The 20110-nt window shown below is 39.1% G+C and overlaps 1 protein-coding gene across 1 annotated transcript in view; it reads left to right on the forward strand.

Moving 5' to 3' along the window:
* The window catches only part of pth2ra (parathyroid hormone 2 receptor a), a 74871-nt gene that overhangs the window by 38711 nt on the left and 16050 nt on the right, over positions 1-20110 (forward strand). The window contains exons 9-11 of the mRNA XM_039600201.1: positions 1101-1167; positions 11035-11129; positions 19887-20025. Of these exons, the coding sequence (XP_039456135.1) occupies positions 1101-1167; positions 11035-11129; positions 19887-20025 (301 nt within the window). The remainder of the gene's footprint in view (positions 1-1100; positions 1168-11034; positions 11130-19886; positions 20026-20110) is intronic.

Raw genomic sequence — 20110 nt, forward strand, 5'->3', positions numbered from 1 at the left:
AAATACAAGCTGACGTTTTGGCAAGGACCCACACAGTCATTTTAAAATCCTTAATCAAAATATTTAAATGACATGACTTAAATTAGAAATTTAAGTTCAGGTTTAATTTAAATTAAACCTGAAATAATAAAAACACCCCCAGATTTAAAAAAAGAGAGTAAATTTTAACATTTATAATCAAATGACAAAAACCCCAAACATGTTCCTTTGAATTTGAAATGTATTAAAAAGTTAAATAGAAAAAATCTAATTTTCCTTTGCTGTTCTTCTTTAGCAGTATCTAAAGTAGGTCACACCTCTGCCTGTTTAATGTTTCTGACTTTATTCATACACCTTTTTATTTGCTCTGTATGTCTAAAAGCATTGAGTGTAGAGCTTTGGACCCAAATGTAGGAAACCAGAGGCAGAGTTAAATAACAGAAACCTGCATTTAGGCCATAAATAAAGTCTAGAAACCAAGAGAACTCACAGGAGACCACTGTGAGCACCACACAGGGAAACAGATGCTTCGACAAAGCACAAAGAGGAGACAGGACTATTTATACACAAAGGGCTGATTAGACAACAAGAGACAGGTCGGAACAGGTTAGAACAGCCAGGGGAAGACAGACAGGAAGTAAAACCAACCAAAGTAACCTGAAGGATGCACGAAACATGAAAACAGGAACAATAGAGGACGAGGACGTGAATACTTAAAGAGAGGAACAGATGCAATAGCACTGAGGCACCTCAGGCTACTGTTATACGAAACGAAGACAAAGAATAATTGAAATTCATCCCTACTTTAACTAAAAGGAAACAAAAACTCAAAGATGGCACAGAAAATAAATCAGTGCCATCTGAAATCCAGAAAATGAAAACTTAAAACACATAAAAACCTCCAAAAGAATCTCAAATTCAGTTATTGTCACAGGACATTCAGACCCAAAATAATAGAAACACTAGGATCATCACACCGTCACTGCTAATCTCGAGGATTACAGTATCTCAGAGTTCCACTTCTCTACTCAGTCTGCTTTTCTGAATAACACCATCACCTTTTGCTTCTGCCTCTCTCACTGAGAATCGTCTTCCTTCCTCTGCGTCTGCGTCACCTGCAGGTGCTGGGAGTTGAGCGCTGGAAACATCAAATGGATCTACCAGGTTCCCATCCTGACAGCGATTGGGGTAAGAGTGCTGTATTTGTTACTGCCTATGAATGCAGCTTGAAAATTCACAAGAATACACTTTTGTAAAAAGGGGCAGTCCTCTCTAATTTCACTTCAGGCTTTTGAATTTCTTGCTTGTAACCTGAAAGGTTTGAAGCGTCGATGGCTCATTCTATATGACTGTCATCTAAAACAGCAGAGTTCTCTTTCAATAACCTCTTAATTTCTAATATTTGCTTATCTAAAGTTATTAAACACGAGTTATGATTTTACAATGCTTTTTATGCTGTTACTACAAGATGCCATTCTCCAATTAGAGCCAATAAAATTAGCAGTTTTGTAACATAAGAGAAAAAAATATTATAAATATTAACTAAATCTTTCAGAATCTATGTTCCCTCAAGTTAAGATCTTGCTCGTAACCAGTTCACCAGGAGTGTGCCGCTCAATATCCCTCACAGATCAGAAATAAATAAAGATTTGATTGAAAATTTGTTAGGGAGCAATCTAAAAATACCTCATACTGCAACCGGCGTTTTATTCTCTCTAGAGGCTACAGTGTGCAGGAGTATGAAAAATAGTAAATAGACTGCATGATGTTGCAATACTTTTTTAAGTTCAGGTTTATCGACCACTGTGAAGTGCTTTCACGAGCCAGTTTCACCATTCACACATGAATAATACCAAACACACCGTTGTGGCACTTCAAGAACTTAACCTGTGACCTTCTGATTGGTGGATCCACCACGCGTCCTTCACTCTACCACCTTCTCTGTGCTTCATATTTAACAATCATGCAGCTCTGACTTGTGACTCTGACTGTTTATGTTGTGGTTTCACACTTGCACTTAACTTTTAGTGGTGTGTGTTTGTTATTGGACAGACGGAGGTGGTGGTGGCTGATGGGAGATATGTTGGATCTGAAACATGTTGAATCTAAGGAATAAATCTGAAGGAGCACACATGCGCAGGCACGCTCACCAACCACAAAAGGAAAACAGGCTGAAGGTGTACAGCAATTTCATTTTGACCATGCTAACTTGTTTTTGCTTACAATTTCCACACTTACTCCTCTCGAGTGTCGGGAAGCCAAACACCACCTATGGAATTTAAATAGAGCTCACTCAGAAGGATTTGTTCTTTTACCAGTTGTTCACAGAAAATTGGTCTCAGGCTGGAAAAGCTATTCACTACCTTTACTACATCGCATTCATATGGTATAAAGTGCATGCAATGTCGTGTGCTGGTTGTGTGGTAGGCAGAGAGGACAGACGGGTTTAACAGAACTTAAAACAGCTTTATTGCTGCAGCCCGGGAAACAAAATATAAAACAATAAGAAACGCAGCCTAAACCAAAAACTAGAACTTATTTCGTAACAGAACAAACTGGGCACAATCGAGGAGGGAGGGACAACGACATGATAAAGAACAGAGAGAAACTGAGGACTTAAATAGACACGAGGTAATCAGGGAAAGAGACACAGCTGGGGACAACAAGGCTCAGGTGAACCGAATCAGTTAACGAGCACAAGGGAAGCAAACTGAACACAACACACAGGACAAGAGACTATCACAAAAAAAACCAAACTAAAACTAAGACTGAGACTAAAACACATGAAATTGACAGAACAATGTAAACAAAGACAAAACTAACTAACAACAGAAGATATGACGGAAACACAGAGAGGTATCGGAGGGCTGGAAAAACAAAGAAAATGATGAATACAAAATCAGAATACAAACTTAACCAAAGCAAAAGTTATAACTAAACTGAAAAGTACAACAAAGTTAAACGGAAAATATCAAACAGAAAACGCTGGAACCCAGGATCATGGCACGTCCTGCTTTTAACCCTTTAATGCCTGAACCATGAAATAATTACCAAAATATTCATTTTTGAAAATGTTTGCTGAACTTTCTGATCATTTATTTTAAAAAATAATTAAATAATAAATATTATTTTTTTATTATTAATTTTTATTATATCACTTAAAATGTATTGTGATATCTATTTATGTTTATTCAGGGGTAAAAAAAAAAAATACATGTACAAGTCTGAAAAACTCATGTGTCAATTATGATACAGTAGGAATGAAGGAGTTAAAGGAAGAATTAGGAAAAGATACCAAAGACTCCTGGGACTTGTACACCAAACAAACAAATGAACAAAAAAACAAACAAACAAACAAAACAAGTATCTTGAGCCAACTGCAGAAAAGCAGACCACATTCATCTCAGCAGTCGTCACAACCAAATGGTCTAATCTACGCTGTTGTCGCAGTGCTTGTACTCATATATAAAAATGACACTCCTCTTCAGTGAGCAGAGGACTAATGAACAGAACCCCAAACAAACAAACAACTCGGTTGACTTAACAATGCAGGCACAAAGACGACAAGTCAAGCAGCTAAACCACAAGGCAAACCAAAACAACGAGGAGCACGAAGAGGCAAAATAACACAAAGGAAGAGCAGCAATTATCCAGATCACGCTGCATACTGAGTTGTTGCAATCCTGTCGTTCTCCTTTGATTAAAATTATCACACAATAAGCTCATCGACACATCGAAACTGGAACAGAAAGCAAATGAGTAGGTGTAAAAATAGACAAAGGGTGACTTGTGCATTTTAAATAATTACTTTAAGAGATGCACCTGTAACAGCGGGTACCAATAAAATGTGACGGATAGTGAGGGTGGCTTCTTTAGTCTTAGTCTGATCAGAGCATTATTCAAACTAAACCATCAGCTAATATCCAAAACCAACACCCGTTTTCGGTCCCTGATTGCTCCACTCTGCATGTCGAACTTGTACTTGGCCAAGATCCTGAATCCCAAACTGCCCCCAATACATTCATCAGTGTGTGATGCACAGGATTGTTTGTGATAGGTCAGAAACTTTTAAAAATAATCGAATGAAATTTGTATAAATGAGTGTGTGAATGTGGCTTGTAGTGCAAAAAGCTTTGAGTCCTCAGACTACAAAAACACGATATCAGGCAGTCTGTTTATCATATTAGGTACTTGCAGAGCTGGTGAGTTTCAGTGAGGCACAGAGAAGAATGAGTCACTGTGTGAGGTTGAAGATCTGTGTCCACAGACAGTGTGGCTCCGTGATGTAGTGGTTTGCACAATCGCTGAACACTTGAAGGTTTGAGACCAGGAGGAGACATAAACTCCTCTGGGATTGCAACAGGAAGGTCATCCGGCGTAAGAATCTGCTGAATCGAGTATGCAGAACCACGAGCGAAGGTAACCTCTGATGAATGAGGGAGCAGCCGGAAGAAGCTTCTTCTTATCTGTGTCCACAGACAGCTATTTTTTGCCCGGTCGGCACCTGTGACCTCACTCTGTGCGTGCTCGGGGCGTTTTTGTGCTCAGCGACTTGTCAGGTTGTCAGTGGTGAGTGCCATAGGACTTGTATAGAAAGCAGACTCTGCCAGCAAAAAGTTAAAACACTGCCAGTGGAATCAGATGCTTAGTCTACATTTTTCTCACAAATACGTGCCAGGTTACACTTAATGGGCTGCAGCCAGGAGAGACATCCAAGCACCGATGCCTCGCTCGTCTGTGCAATATTTCCTTAAATTGCAGCCAGGTATTTATTAACCTCAACTAGAAGAAAAACAAGGGTTTACTGTAATTAAAGTAGGCTGAATCTGCTCATACAGTCAGATTGAGTTAGAAATCCATCATGAAGCACTGGCAGCACTCCATTGTGGTCTGACTCTGTCGGGGTATCCTCACAGTGGGGCCTCGCTGGTGACAAATCTTTCACTTGCTTTTAAAATAGCTCAGCATTAGTTGTACAGCAGCTGAGTATCGATCCATTATACTTACAAGTGGTGGTCCTGAGGGCTGGTGTAAGTCGATGGGTTGGAGGTGGTGAAGTATCCGTGGGCTGGTGGGCTGCTCTCTGTAAAACATAAAAGAATAGAGTATGTGGGCTGTTTGTAATTCCAGTATTTATGTATTTATTTTAAATAGAATAATAAATAAAATATCTTCCATGTAATTCTGATTATTAAGCAATTGTTATTGTTATTATCCCAGCAGAGACACATTATATAATTTGGAGTCATTATGAATTATCAGCATGGCAAATTGTTACAGCAGGTAAAAGCCTGGTTAAGCGTAATGAGCCAGTTAAGATAATAATGGTCAGAATGTGTAGAATTAAATTAGCAACGTGTAAATAGAATATTTTCAGTTTTTGTTGAATATGTAAAAGAAAACGTGTGCTGGGGTGAAAATAAGTAAATCCTTGGATTTAGTAAGTGGTGCCTGGCAGCAATAACCTCAAACAGGTGCACCTGGCAGCTGCAACGCAGAGCAACGCAGTGCTCACCAGGAAGTTTGATTTATTTATTTTCCTCTGAACTGCTTCAGCTCAGCCGTACCCACGAGAGGTAGTAAAAAAAAAAAAAAACACAGGAAATTTTTGTTTTTTTAAATATTTGATGTTGCTAATAAACTGTCTCAAACTATAATTGAGTCATGAAAGTAGCCACTTTTGTAATATTTGCTCATGGCATAATTATAAGAATTATGTGGGACACACACACACACACACACACACACACACACACACACACACACACACACACACACACACACACACACACACACTTAATGACTGATAAAAATATTAAACATATAAATCATCATGACACATAAAAATAATTCTGGTCTTATTTATAAAATGTAAAAAATGCACTACTGAAGGAAATAGGAAAGGATTTTCCGTTCTCTTCCGTGTGGGCATGAAGCATTTCTTTATATGGACAGGTCTCCAGAGGTCATACACATACCTTTCTGACTCTGTGGGTGAACTTAAATCTTTGCTCCTATGCCTCCTACCTGGTGTTTCCTCAGGGCCATCCTGGAAGCTTATTATCTAATTTGGGCGACAGTACAAGACCTCGGTGTATTCCCGTTATCTCAAAGGAAAAGTCAAAGGTGCTAAAAAAAGACTTCAGAGCTGGCTCACTGTGCTTCTGGTCAATAGGTTGAGTCGTCTTTGTCCTCCTTGGTAAGAAATAACAATTATTATTTCTTTTCTCTCTCCCAAAAGAATTACCTGTAAGAGGAATAGCGTGTCTCATGTGATTTCCCTAACAGTGGGTACTGTTTGGATGTAATGGATAGAGGTGAAGGAGTTATTCCAGACTGTCTCTATGCTGTAGGTCATTCCAAATGGCAGATTTCTTTGTTTTCTAGTAGATTACAGTGAGCTGGCTCTTGTGTTTCAGCTGAGCCCCACTCAGCACATTACCAGTAATGAAAACTGTGGAAAGATATGAAACTAAAACAAACACAGCCGGGTACAAATGTGAAAGTTGTTCCGTCTGACTGAGCGCATCTGTGCCAGCACCCCATAACCAGCCTGTGTAAATGTGCATCTACTGAGCAATTTTAAAAGAAGTCAAATCAAATGGACAGCCACATCTGTTTCCTGAATAAAGGTTAAATACAAAGCTTAACTAAGGTTTTAGATGTTCCTTGCATCAATCCCCTTGTAGCACAGACAAAGATTAACTACCTTAATCTTTTTTCATTTACATAAATCGATATTATAAGATCCTTTTGTGTAATTCTGAACTAATAGTTTCACGGCTAGTGAGAGAAGCTGTGTGGAGTAAGAGAAGGACCCAAAGATGCAGGCAATGACTTAGATGAGAAGAGTGATCTTTATTGACATGGGGTGAAAATACAGAGTGACATGGAGGTGGCGAGGACAGGAACTGAGAAATAACCAAACTGGGAAGAACTAACTAAACAAACCTGAAAGCATGACTCGTGGGATGATGTTCAGGATAATGCTAGTGTGAGACACTATAAATACACAAAGGGAAATGAGGAAACTGCACACAGGAGAGAGACACGGCTGAAGCTAATCGACACGACGAGACAGGGAGGACGCAAACTGAATGCACTGACATAAGACACAGACCTTCACAATAAGACAGGAAACTCAACACACGTGCAAAGGCACAGATGCAGGGACCTGACTAACCTAGAACAGAGGGAACACACAGGTAGGGATGACTAGACACAGAAACAGAGGGAGCACAGAGTAACATGAGGGGCTAGGGGACCAAAACCTAGCATCTGGAAATACAAAACCAAAACACAGACAGCAATAATGCAACAAATAAATAATAAACTACTCAACACACTGGGTCACAGACTGTGACAAATAGTTTGTATATTTGGACATCAAAGTGTTACAATCCCCTTTTCATTATTTTAACATGTGGTGGGTTATGATTGTGATATAAGACTATGAAAAGCTCAAAACACTGCAGTGACAAAGTTTTCTGGGGTTACATGTAAGGCCAGCGTGTAGCGAGCTAGTTTACACTGCACACTAAAGCCCTTACTAGGGGCTAAAATGCTAAATTAAAATAAGGTGGGGAAATATTTTGGTCACTGAAAATAAATCACTGGATGAGAACAGCCTCACATTTGTTACATGCTCATCCTAATAACAGTGTGCAATACACATAAAACTTATTCTTCTTTTTTATTTCTAAGTTAATATACTGTGTTGTGTTGTTTGTGTTGCGTTGTGATGTGTCATATCGTGTCGTGTTGTGTTATATGTAGTACCGACGTAGGACAGTTTTTCCAATTTCATTGTACTACTGTACTATGTATGACTGTGCGATGACAATAAAGAATTATCTTATCTTATCTTATCTCTTATCTTATCCTACAATCCAGTGAAATCAGGTTGTGTTTGTCCCTTTAAATACTCATGTGTGAAACTGACCGCTGTACAGACTGTTTGCTTGTTCGGATGAAGAACAGGTGGTTTTGGTATCCTCTGGTTCCTTGTGTCCTTTAAAATGCTGTAGAGAGAAAAAGCAATGTTGGGTCATTTTTATAACTGATGCACTGATGAGAACGGGCTGACCATCCCTACAAATTTAGATCACCGAATAGGAAACTTCTTTCAAAGATGATACCGCTGATGTACAAATAATAGATTCCACAGGAGATAAAATTATGCTGCACACGCGCACGTAGGTGTGTGTGTGTGTGCATGAATTTACCAAGACATAAGAATCTCAGGCAGATACATCTGAGCACAATTAACCCTAAGAGAAAATGACCGCAGGACGGTTTTAATGAACAATCTGTGTTTCTAAAAAGAAAAACCTGCATAGATAATCAGAGCTGTGATACTTTTATAAAGGCACTGAGAAGGCCAAGGTCTACAAATCATTAAAAAGGCTCTAACTTTCCCTGTCTCACACTGGTAACGATGTAGTGTCCATGTTTCACATAAACTACATGTACAGGTAATACATGTACCCTGTATTCAATATTTAGTCGTAAAATACTTTGAATTATTTTTGGATTATAGTTAAACTGATTGAATATCATGGTCATTTTGTGGAATATCACTCCTCTATGGACTGAGGGCTTTTAATATCAAACTTGTTTTAACATCACAATTTAAGAAAAAGAAGAGTGAGTCTATTCATGCAGTGTTTTTCTGTGAGAGGCACTTATGCAAAACCTCTGAATTAATGAACAAGCTACTTAAAACTGCACGTTTCTTCAAAGATATCTTCCAAGTTGTGTGTCTGTGTGTGCGTGCTGTGAGTTTACACCAGGCTGCAACTGGTAAAATCCCCTACAGACTCTAATCAGAGGCAGCGTTGTTTCATCAGGACAAATGCACTGCTGGTTATAGAAAATTACTGAATGAAGACTTAATGTGTGTACATTTATTGGACTCTAATACCAGGTTGGACCAACTTTTCTTTCACTAATTCTTTGTGGCACAGATTCAGCAAAGTGCTGGAAACATTCCTCAGAAATTCAGGTCCATATCGACACGACAGCATCACACAGCTGCACATCCGCGACGCAAATCTCTTTCCCAAAGGTGCGCTATTGAATCTGGTGTATGTGGAGGCCATTTGAGTGCAGTGTACACTGTGGTTGGTCATGAAGGGATGGACAAAGTCAGCAGCAATGCTCAGGTAGACATTTAAATGATGCTCAGTTGGTACCAAGGAGCTCAAGGTGTGCCAAGAAAATATCCCCTACACCTGCAGCCTGAATCGCTGATACAGAGCATGATAGATCTATGCTTTCACGTTCTGACCCTGCCTTCTGAATGACACAGCAGAAACTGAAACTCATCAGACCAGGCAGTGTTTGTCCAATCTCCTGTTGTCCACTTTGGGTGAGCCGCATGAATTGTAGCTTCAGTTTCCTGTTCTCAGCTGACACCTGGTGTGGTCTTCTGCTGCTGTAGACCACCTGCTTCAAGGTTCAGAGATGCTCTTCTGCAAACTGGTTGTAATGATTGTTTTTTTGAATCACTGTTGCCACCTTCCATGTGATTGGATGTTTGTGTTAGCAGATGGCTGCACAGGTGTACCTAATGAAATGTCCAGTGAGTGTTTACAGAGTTGAAGTCATGTTGCTACATTGTTAAGTGATTAATGGTAAAATGGTAAAAGCCTGATTTTTACAAACAGCTCAGCCAACATCGTTTGGTACTTTGGGGATTTTGAGTATTGTCTTTCTGTCTGCACACAGATTTACCTGCTGGTTATGTCAGTGGAAACTATAGTTACAGAATTGTGCAGATCTGTGTATGTATTCAAATAAATGTTTTTTTGACTCTGGGTTATTTTTAAACACTACGACTGCATAAAAAAATAGTCTCTAATTTCGACTATGCTTTTTTTCTGGTTACAACAAAAACATTTAATTCCTTAATTCCTCTGTTTAATTAGCTGCTAAACACAAACGTTCATATCTGAACTGGCAGACTGGTGTCTGCAGGACTACTGTGCTGTTAAAATTGCAGCCTCACAGCTTGTAATGATACAGTCAGCTAATTATTTACTGAAAATGTTGGACACATAATTGGTATACAACATTATTTTTTATGTTTCTTGGTAAGTTTATTAGTAAACGAGTATGCTTACAGACACACAGGCCATTATAGTAGATTGCATACAGTTGGTGTAAAACAAAGAGACATCTCATTTCTGTGTTTTTCATTGCTTATAGTGCACAGATGATAGCATTCATAGTTAGCACAGTCAATAAGCAGTATTTCTGGAAATGTGATAATATGGCTGTTTGTTGTTTTAGAGCTGAAATTCATCACATGGTCTCATTTTGTGGGTTAAATTAAACTTTGGCACATGTACACCAATTACAATTAGCATAGTCACATTTGTATCAGTCTTTGTCTGTGTACATGTTTATGTACTAAAAAGGAAATATGCAGAAGATAAAGAGTGAACACAAACACTGTGTAAAATGTATGAGCTCACAGGAGGTGTGGATTTAAGTAAAACGCTTTGACTCACTGTTTAACGTCTGGATTATGTCTACATGTGCAGCGCTGCTGGTCTCAAAGTGTTTTATATGGATTCTAAAGCTTATTCAGGCTCATTCAGGTGGTGCATAGTGTGAGACTGAAAGTATTGCTAAGTCATTGGTGGCATAAAGCATAAGCCTCAATTTGCATGTTTTAAATTACTTTGCTCAAGTCTCATTAAAGCCTCGTAGAGGAAATGACAAAAGTTCCAAAGGAGAGCTTTAGTAAGCCTCTAAATGTATTTTGCTATGATTAATAGACCTGCTTCCACACCGTACTTACCTTATGATATACAAAGTCAAATTGTATAACAAGTGTACAGGTGACAGAGGATTATTAGAAACACACTCGTGCAGCGTACCGAAAGGCAGTGAATCAAATCGTGAGCCTGGCTGACGTTCTGCACGTTCCAGCCCTTTGTGTCCTGATTAGAATTAATCACCACTGTAAAAGGTTTCATTTATTTTATGTATATGATACAGTTTCAGAATGTCAGTTTATGAAGAGTCTTCTCTTTTCTTCTGTTCCAGCTCAACTTTATTTTGTTTGTGAACATCGTGCGAGTTCTGGCCACTAAAATACGAGAGACGAACGCAGGGAGATACGACACCAGGAAACAGTACAGGTTTGAAATGACTTTTTCTGTAACGCCACTCATTCATCCTGTGCTCAGGGTTGGAGTTTGCTCTAAATGCCTCTGTATGTCACTACACGTGAATGCCAGCAGTGCTGATAACTCACTGTTTCACTCCCCAGCTGCATCAGTCAGGTGCTGCGTCAGGCTTCTGTCTTATTTCTAGGACATAAATTTCAGATACTGTCAGTCTGCTTTGGATCGTTATTATTTTAGGCCTGCCACTTTTTCATTTGTCCTCCATTTGTCCAGTTTTCTCATTTCTTTTAAGGAAACTGCACACCATGATGAGATATGGATATAACTGAGTTTTCAGGTAATAGCTCTTTGGGAATCACTTTATTTGTCAAAAATATAATTTTACGCCTGTCAAACTGTGTTATCTTTTGTATTTCTCATGAATTCAGCTAAAGAAATGCGAAGAATTTATGCATTTTTGCAACAGGCTGCTAGTGACAAAGAGCCTAAAGATACAATTTGCAACAAGTAGCCTGCTGTGTGTCGACACAACACTGGTTCACTGGTTCATCCCCAGAGTTAGAAATATCTTTGAAAACGGTCAGATACAAGGACTGGACTACCTGAGTGTATGACTACAGTGTGTATGACATGAAGTTAAATGAAAAACATCAGTGCCTTTTTGCTTTTTTGATAGCCTTCTGATTGCTGCTCTTATGAAGTGAGGACGAAAGATTTGAAGATTTTGCAGCCAGACAATATTTACTGATTTACAGTGTTAGGTCGTTACAGCACTCTAAACCCCAGCTCAACAACAAGTGAAGGATAATGGAGCATCAAATATTTACTGTTTAATTCTCACTGAGCCAAAATACTACAGACTCCCACAGACCAAAGATGGGCACATTAGTTTATGATGATTGGCCACAGATATGAGACAGATGGGTTGTAGAGAGCGCTCTGTGAATGTGTGGATGAATGAATATGATGCTTTATCTACATTAGGGGAAATGCATTGTTCAGTAGCTTTCTAACAGACTCGAGACGGAAGTAAGGGTGGTTCAGACCAAGTTCTAGTCTATGTTTTGAGCCACAGCTGACCAACTTATAGAATCTTATCTGCTGACGGCTGTAAAAAAGTGCTAAATATCTTTGCTGGCAAACTCAATTCTTTCAGATCAAAATTCGAGTCTTTATCATATCAACCTGACCACGTTATTCACTTTGTTCTGGCATCTGAGTTTTCTCTCATTTCCATGACAGATCTCCTGGACATAGTTTCTCATCTGTCTCTTTTCTCTTTCTAACTAAAGTGAATCCTGCCAAATTCCATATAAAAGTTCTGCCTGTCACTTTCCCCCCATGCTGCTCTCGGTTATCAATCTGTCTCTTTTATCCGGGTGCATTAAATGATTGCTTTAAGACAGCTAGTGTCTTCCCTCTCCACAAAAACACTCCAGATACAGCTGTTTTACATAATTACACTGCATGTTCAAACTTTCCTTCATTTCTGAAATTCTTGAGGAAACCATCGCTCATCAGGCTCGCCAGCCAGTTGACAAGAATATCTGACAAGCTCCAGTTTGGTTTCCATCAAGACAGTAGTGAAAAAGACTAATGACATTATTATACGCTTATACATGCAGCTGTGCTTCTCTGTTTAGACCTAATAACGTCAAAAATCTCCCCTACCTCAGTGAATGTTATTACCCTGAATTTCCCGCCTCTCAGTTCTGGTAAAAAGTTTGACTAAAGACATCAAACTGGTCTCTCCCTCACAATATCAAGTCATCTGCTGAAAACCTTTGTATTATTTTTGAACAGCATTTGAATTTTGAACCTCGCATCCTTAAGCTCATCTGGTTTTATTTTTTTCATCTAAAAAAAACTGCAAAAAAAAAAAAATTGTGTTAACCAAAAACATTTAGTGTAGTACTCACTTTAATGCTCTATCATCTCGATTATTTTAACGGTGGGTTCGCAGAATTATCTACAAAGTCTATGAAATGAGATGAAGTGACAGAAATTCACACCATGTGATGTAAATAAAGACAAAAGTGTTTATCTAAGTTAAAATATTGTTGGTAAAATATTTGTTTCATGCTGCAACACAATAACACATCAGGTGCTTTTCTCCTAAAGTCACCAACAAGCTTATCGATGCTGTTGTTTTTTATAAAGCGATGAGGAAATGTGGAGAAAAGTGACAGAAATTGTAAGATTTTTGTGCAAAATATGTAACAGCAGCTTGATTCTAGCGGTGCTCCTCATCCTGGTGGCTGTCAGTGGAAAATATTTATGGGGATTCCAACACGCTCTAACACCCGTGTTTGACAAAGTTTGACCACTTTTCTCCAAGATGGTCAACCCATTAGCAGCTGGGTAAGGACTAGACTTGGTGTTCCAAACCTTACTGTCACCAGTGTTCCTCTGATAACCTCAAATGCTCAGCTTCAACCACTAGCAAACAGCTAAACAAACACAAGCTCACTTAGCTTGATAAGCGTGAGTCTGCAATGACGCGGCAACTGCTTACCAGAAAAACCTATTCTTGCAACGAAGATATAATTACAGTGCAATAAAAATGGATCCTGAAACCATAAAAACATGTGGGGACTGGCTTCATGGAAAAGAAGGCGATAATGCTTAATGTGGGGCCAGGGGCTGTTATAGAGGGGGTTGGGGTGCCCCCGTGTCCACAAAGATGATAGTGATCCAGTAAACTGGAAGCTGAATACACATCATACACACTCGTTTTATTTGAATTTTTTTAAACTTTTAAAATGAAAAATACAAACATGAGAACACAAATCAATAAATTAAACATTAGATATCACATTAAAACACCTCACTTACACATCCTGTGGTCAAGTGTTTTTCCCCCATTCAGAGTTTCTTATTTAGTTTATCCAGATCTGAGTCATTATTATAGTTACAGTCTAATTTTTAATGTTTAGTCTCCTAGTTTAGTATTTCCACTGTTTGCTAGTTTATTCATATTTCTCATTTCTTTGTTTAATTTGATTCCCTTTCATGTCCACTCTGTCACTGTGTGTCCTTCCCAGTGTCCCACGTGTGAAGTCAGTTTTGTCTTCATGTTGTTTCCCTTTCTGTTTCGAGTCTGCACTTTCTGCGTGTCCTGTATTTAGTCTCACCGTGTCTCCTTCCTCCTCTCTCAGTTCCTTGTATTTAGTCTATTCATGTGTTTGTTTGTTATCTTTCCATTTAGCTATTGCCTATCCTGTTTCCTTTCTCCCTACCCCAGGTTTTATCCTTTTGCCTCCTTGTGAAGTCAGACATGTCTCTGTTTGTTTACCTTTTGTCTTAGTGAAGTTTGTGTGTCTTTGTCTTAGTGTTTATTTTGATTTTGTTTTGCTTCCCCTGTCTCTTTACTCCTGATTTGTCTCTGCTGTGTCTCCAACTGTCTCCACTTCTCCTAATCACCTTCCCTTACTGTCTCAGTCTCGGTTTGTCCCTTGTTGGAACCTGAAGTTATTTTCCCTTTGTGTTTCCCAGTTCCTGTGTTTTCCAGCCTTAGTATTATTGCCACTTTAGGTTCCAGTCAGTTTATGTTTCTAGTTTTCCTTTTGTATTTTGTGTTTTACTTATCATTGTATCCCAGTCTTCAGTCAAAATAAACGTCTCTCTTTCATTCTACCATCCTGTGCGCATTTGCAGTCATCTCCACTGAACCTGACACCTGTTCTCTACATTTGATTCACATCATTAGAAAAGGTATAAAAACCTGCATTAAAAAATTGAAATCACTTCTATTGTTGTGAAAGAAAACAAGAGCACTTCTTCGTTTTTGACACACACAAAAAAAAAAACTCATCAAAAAGTAAATTACTTTCAACTTCCATCTTCTGGTTCCCATTTTCTGTCATCCTCCTCACCTCTTTCTTTGTTTCCTTTTTACTCACTTAACCTTTCTGTTTTTCATTCTCGCTATTTTCTCTAAGTTTTTCCCGTTTCTTTCTGTTCCCCATTAATTTTTACCTTTTAATCTTTTTAGTAGATTTCTTTCTATTAGCTTATTTCTCAGAATCAGACCATTCACATGCTCGCACAAAATCATTGAGATAAGAAAGCTAATGGACCACAAGGACTTCATCTTTCAGCAGGAAAAATTGTTTACACCTTATTTTTCCAGCTCCAAAAAAAGAGGAGATGAGAACCACACGGCCAAAATCGAAGAATCAAGTAAAAATTTGATTTGATTCTTAGATTTTGACAAAAACAAGTCCATTAAACTTTGTCTCAGTCATCTTTCTGCTCTTCTGTTCCAGCAGTTACAAAAATGGAAATATAAAAGGGATCTGATGAGAGATTCACATACTGAGATCAACAGTAACATTTTAACTAATTAGAACCAAGCTGTGCACTGGTTTCCTCTGCTTTAAATTAAGTGAGCTAATTTTTCCATGCCTCCCTCTGCTTGTCCTGGACAGCGAGGTATTCCCAATCCAGCTGAGAGATATAATCTCTCCAGCAGGTCCTGGATCCATCACGACGCCTCCTCTCACTAGAAAGTGCCTGAAACACATCATGTAGGAGGGATCCAGGAGGCATCCAAGTCAGATGCCCAGACCGCCTCAAATGGCTCCTTTCATCGGTGTGGAGGAGCAGCAACGCTCACTCCAAAGTTTAGTCGAGGCACCCTTCAGAGGAAGCCCTTTTCCAGTGCTTGTATCCGCGATGTCATTCTTGTGACCATAGTTGAGAACAGGAACAGAATCTATATCGACCAGTAAATTGACACCTTTGTGTTCAGGCTCAGCGCTCTCGTCACAGCAACATAGTCTGTGGAAAATCAAGTTTTTTTTTCTTTATTTCCAAACTCTGATGATCAGATCATGTTTCTGGCCTGCTGAGCCAGCCTTTAGTGATACTGCCACAGCAGTTGTTTAGGTTGGTACAACTCTGATGTAACTGATGGCTCTGAAAGGCACTTTGCATCAGTCAGTGAACACATATCACAGCCAGGCTCGTCAGCTGTATGTGCCCCATGGTTTGAAAGCACAGAGTCTAATGCACAGAACTGACAGGGCGAGTGAAACAGTTACATTAACATGTTTGTATCTGTGTATTTAAATAAATATTAGTGCAGTCTAACTGTAGTTTATAAAGTTGAATGAATACATTTAGTGACCATAATTGTAGAACTTCAAAGGATGGCTATGAGGCTGCACGTGGAATGAATCAGTTTATTCGATTGGAACAAACCATGCCAAATATGTGCTGATGAATTTTGAACAAAAGCCTGTGGTGTCTTCCTGTGAATGCTGTGGGTGGACTAATGAGATGAAACATGAAAAACAAATCTGTTTCATTTTTTTTCTCTAAGGTCACGCAGTCGTTACTAAAAAATGATTAAACTGGCTGCAGATTATGTCTTTGATCACGCCAAATCTGCCTTTTTCCTCCATGAATGAAGGTTCAGTCTTTGTTTTCACGTGTCCGGTGCATCGATGTTTTCATGCAGAATATTATGAGATTTGTTTTTCATTTGCGTGATTTAAATGCATACATATGTTTAGCCTTGTGCCTCAGTCAAATTAAAGTTTTGATTTCAATTTATGCAGCGAAATTGGAAATTTAAGAGACAAACACTGACAAGTTGATTTTTAAAGGGTAATTTTAAAACATTCACAGTAAAACGTTCTTCAGAGACAGAGCATGAGTACTCATTCAGCTCCTTAGTAATTACATTTGGTCCAAACATTTCTATTCTTTGGTCACATTAAAGGAAACGACTGTCTGCTGTTGGGATGTATGCACACGAAATGCAAAGCAGAGTTTCGCCGTGTTAGTCGTGTGAAAACAGTCGTTGGAGTGCTTTTGAACTCTGGCTTTTAACAGCCAATGTTAACCTGAAAACACAACCTTATCCTTGGAATTAAGTAACAGGAACATATTTTAAGAACCACCTCTAAGCCCTTTCCTTTTTTTCCTGACACTCAGTAAAAGTTGAATCATACAGCTTTGGCTGCCCACAACTGGAAACAATAAGCTCGTCCTTGGTGGCGTTAAGAAAGAGTTTATGAAAGAATATAGACTGAGAGGCTTCATGACCCAGTGTCAACTGAATGTCTCTCCAAAGTTGAAATATTTTAAACTTATAACAGGTATTGAGGGGTCTGACAAATGCTTTTGCCATGATGTAATCTGTAATTTCCACAAAGCATGCTGATCAGTGTGATTTTCAATGATTGAACTGTAGTAGAGACGAGCAAACATATGGGTAGATCTGAGAAGAGAGAACTTTTGTTATGAAAATGATTTTAATCTTTTATACATGATTGCATTTGAGCTTATTAAAGAGCTGTGGCTCCTGGTCAAGTGAAGGTCAGAAACTCTTGGCAGGCGTTAAGGATCAGCCAATACACGGTGAGGAGGACAGGAGCTCTGAAAGAAATGGCAACACACCTGCTTACATACGCCTGGAGTGATTTTTTATCTTTTATTACTTATATTCTTTAAAGTTAAGATTTAAGTTTTTATCATTTATACCTTATATCTGTTGAGTAAGTTTTAAGTTTCAGTTCAGTTTGAGTAAGTTTCCTTCATGGTTCGAGTGTGACATTTACCCTAGAAATTACACAGAGTTCAGCTGTGTAGGTGCACAGGCCTGATGTCTGGCTAAGACGAGCAGTGTGAGGTTAGCAAAGGTGCAGACGGGGTCATGACACATACATAGCCTACATGGCAGGCACCCACACATACACACACTCACACACACACACACACACCATAACAGATCTATTTTGGTAGGTAAGAAGTCAAGATGTGTTTTGCTGCAATTGCAAATTGTGCCGGCAGATTGTCAGATGCTTACAGGAAGTATACCTGATCTACAGGAAGATAAGGAAGCGTCGTGGGGCGACACGGGATGGAGATGAGACGTGATGTTCTGTAAAACTATGTTAAAGTTAGCAGGAACATTTTGTGGTTTAAGTGATGTAAGCTGTACTTTGTCTATTTTTGCAAAAGAGGGGGGCTTTGTTATTGTACCCATATAAAACCTTTGTTTAATCATCTTGAGTTCAGTTCGATTGCTGACTTTGCCCAGCTTCGGACTCCACGCGTGTTATCAATAAATCTTTGCTTTGACCACATCTTCCGGACCAGAGTTGTTATTTGCTTGCGAGCCCTCCGTACTCCTTTTCTCCAACTTTTGAACCTTGACAGTATTCACATTCTTATTCACATTCTCATGTGCTTCCCCTTCTTAACCCTTAGTCAACCATATTTAAAGATCTCATTAATTACAGGACAATATAGGAACACCCACTCTAGTTCTGCAGGGATGTTAGCTTGCTCTTAGCTTGCTAGCTTTACTGTTTGTTTGTTTTTTTGTTTTGTGTTTTTTTTTTTGTACAGGAAATTCAAAATGATGTGCATGTGACAACTTAGACTACTGCATAATATTTCTGTCACAGATGAAAAGAGAAGTGTTATAACTGTGATCCTGGCATGAGCCACATGCTACAGCACATTAGGAGAAATCCTCGAAGCTCAAGGATTTCTCCTGTATTTCCAGCCTTTTATGCATCTTGTCAGAAAGTTTTAAATTCATCGCATGTTCTAATTTACTGTGACTTTCAAACTGCTCCTCTGTTGCAGACTGCAGCAATCTTTTGCTGGAGTTGTAGTTCTCATTTTCCCCCGGGGGCGTACAAGGGACAGCAGAAATTTAATAGGCTGCAAACTTGCTCCTCACTTTCCAGGATGAGTCATTACATGAAGTTCTCATCTGAGCTTAAAGGCAGTTTAGACATTTCAGTGTGTTTTTCAGACCAAAGGCAATACAATCCAAAACAACCCAGATGGTCTCATAAATTAAAAGCATGGAACTGATCCCTGAGCAGTATATTATGGAGGCCCGTACTGTTTAATGAGCGTGTGCACTGGCACTGCATTTGTGTGTGCACATGTATTCTGGTGCATGTTTTTTCAGCTTGCTGGCATAAGTCAACTTTAACACAGTATTTGTTTTAATGCTCATTTACCTTATTAAATGCTTGAGAGTGAAACTGTGCACACTTCCTTCAGTGCCATTGTTGATGGACAACGGCACTGGATGTGGATGCGTAGATGATGGACTGCAGTTAGCCGTCTGCAGTGACTGGAACGTGTATTTGTTCATATTGTTAAGACTAGGAGGTACTTCCCACTTTTATAATGCATTCATAAAGCTGTCAGTTTGATTTCTAGTCAGTGAGCTCAAAAACAACAGGTCGAATACATCCCCACCAGGAAATAGTCCCAACAGAACAGAAGTAATTTCATCTGATGCATTCAAACATCTGTCACTTTTTGATTTAGACGAACGGTAACTAACGGGATTCTCACTGAAGCCAGAAGTGGAGGCCGAAGCTTGTTATATGCTCTGGGAAACGGAGACCCAGAGTTTGTTTAAAATCATTTATTATGCATGTTCTCCCAAGACTGAGCCTAAATGATAAACTGAAAAAGTATACTTTAGTTCTGCAGTCTAGTTACTTTGCTAAGGAAAAATATTTTCTTCAAATTAATATTCCCCGAGCAACAAGTTTGAAAACCTGTCCTGTACTTTTGTATTCGAGCCAGGAGAATTAGCTTAGCTTGTGTGAAGAATAGATGCTTGGCAATAAAAAAAATCATAACCAATTCTGCATCCAGAGAAAGTATTAACCTGGCAAACAGCAAACTAATTTGCTGCTAGTTAAGCTGTACACTGTAACGATGGCTGCTTTCAGTCACTTCAATATGAAAACTAGAACCTCTGTCTTGTGTGTGTCCCCGCAGGAAACTGGCAAAGTCCACTCTTGTGCTCGTGCTGGTGTTCGGCATCCACTACATCATCTTCATTGGGATGCCTCATACATATCAGGGACCAAGCTGGGAAATCCGAATGTACTGTGAGCTGTTTTTCAACTCGTTTCAGGTACTTTCTGTGTTACGCAACATGTAATGAGCGCTTCACGTCCGCTTCTTCCTGTGACAAATGCACCGAGCAGCAAACACACCTG

This window comes from Oreochromis aureus, linkage group 16 (genome assembly GCF_013358895.1).
Source record: "Oreochromis aureus strain Israel breed Guangdong linkage group 16, ZZ_aureus, whole genome shotgun sequence".
NCBI lineage: Eukaryota > Metazoa > Chordata > Actinopteri > Cichliformes > Cichlidae > Oreochromis > Oreochromis aureus.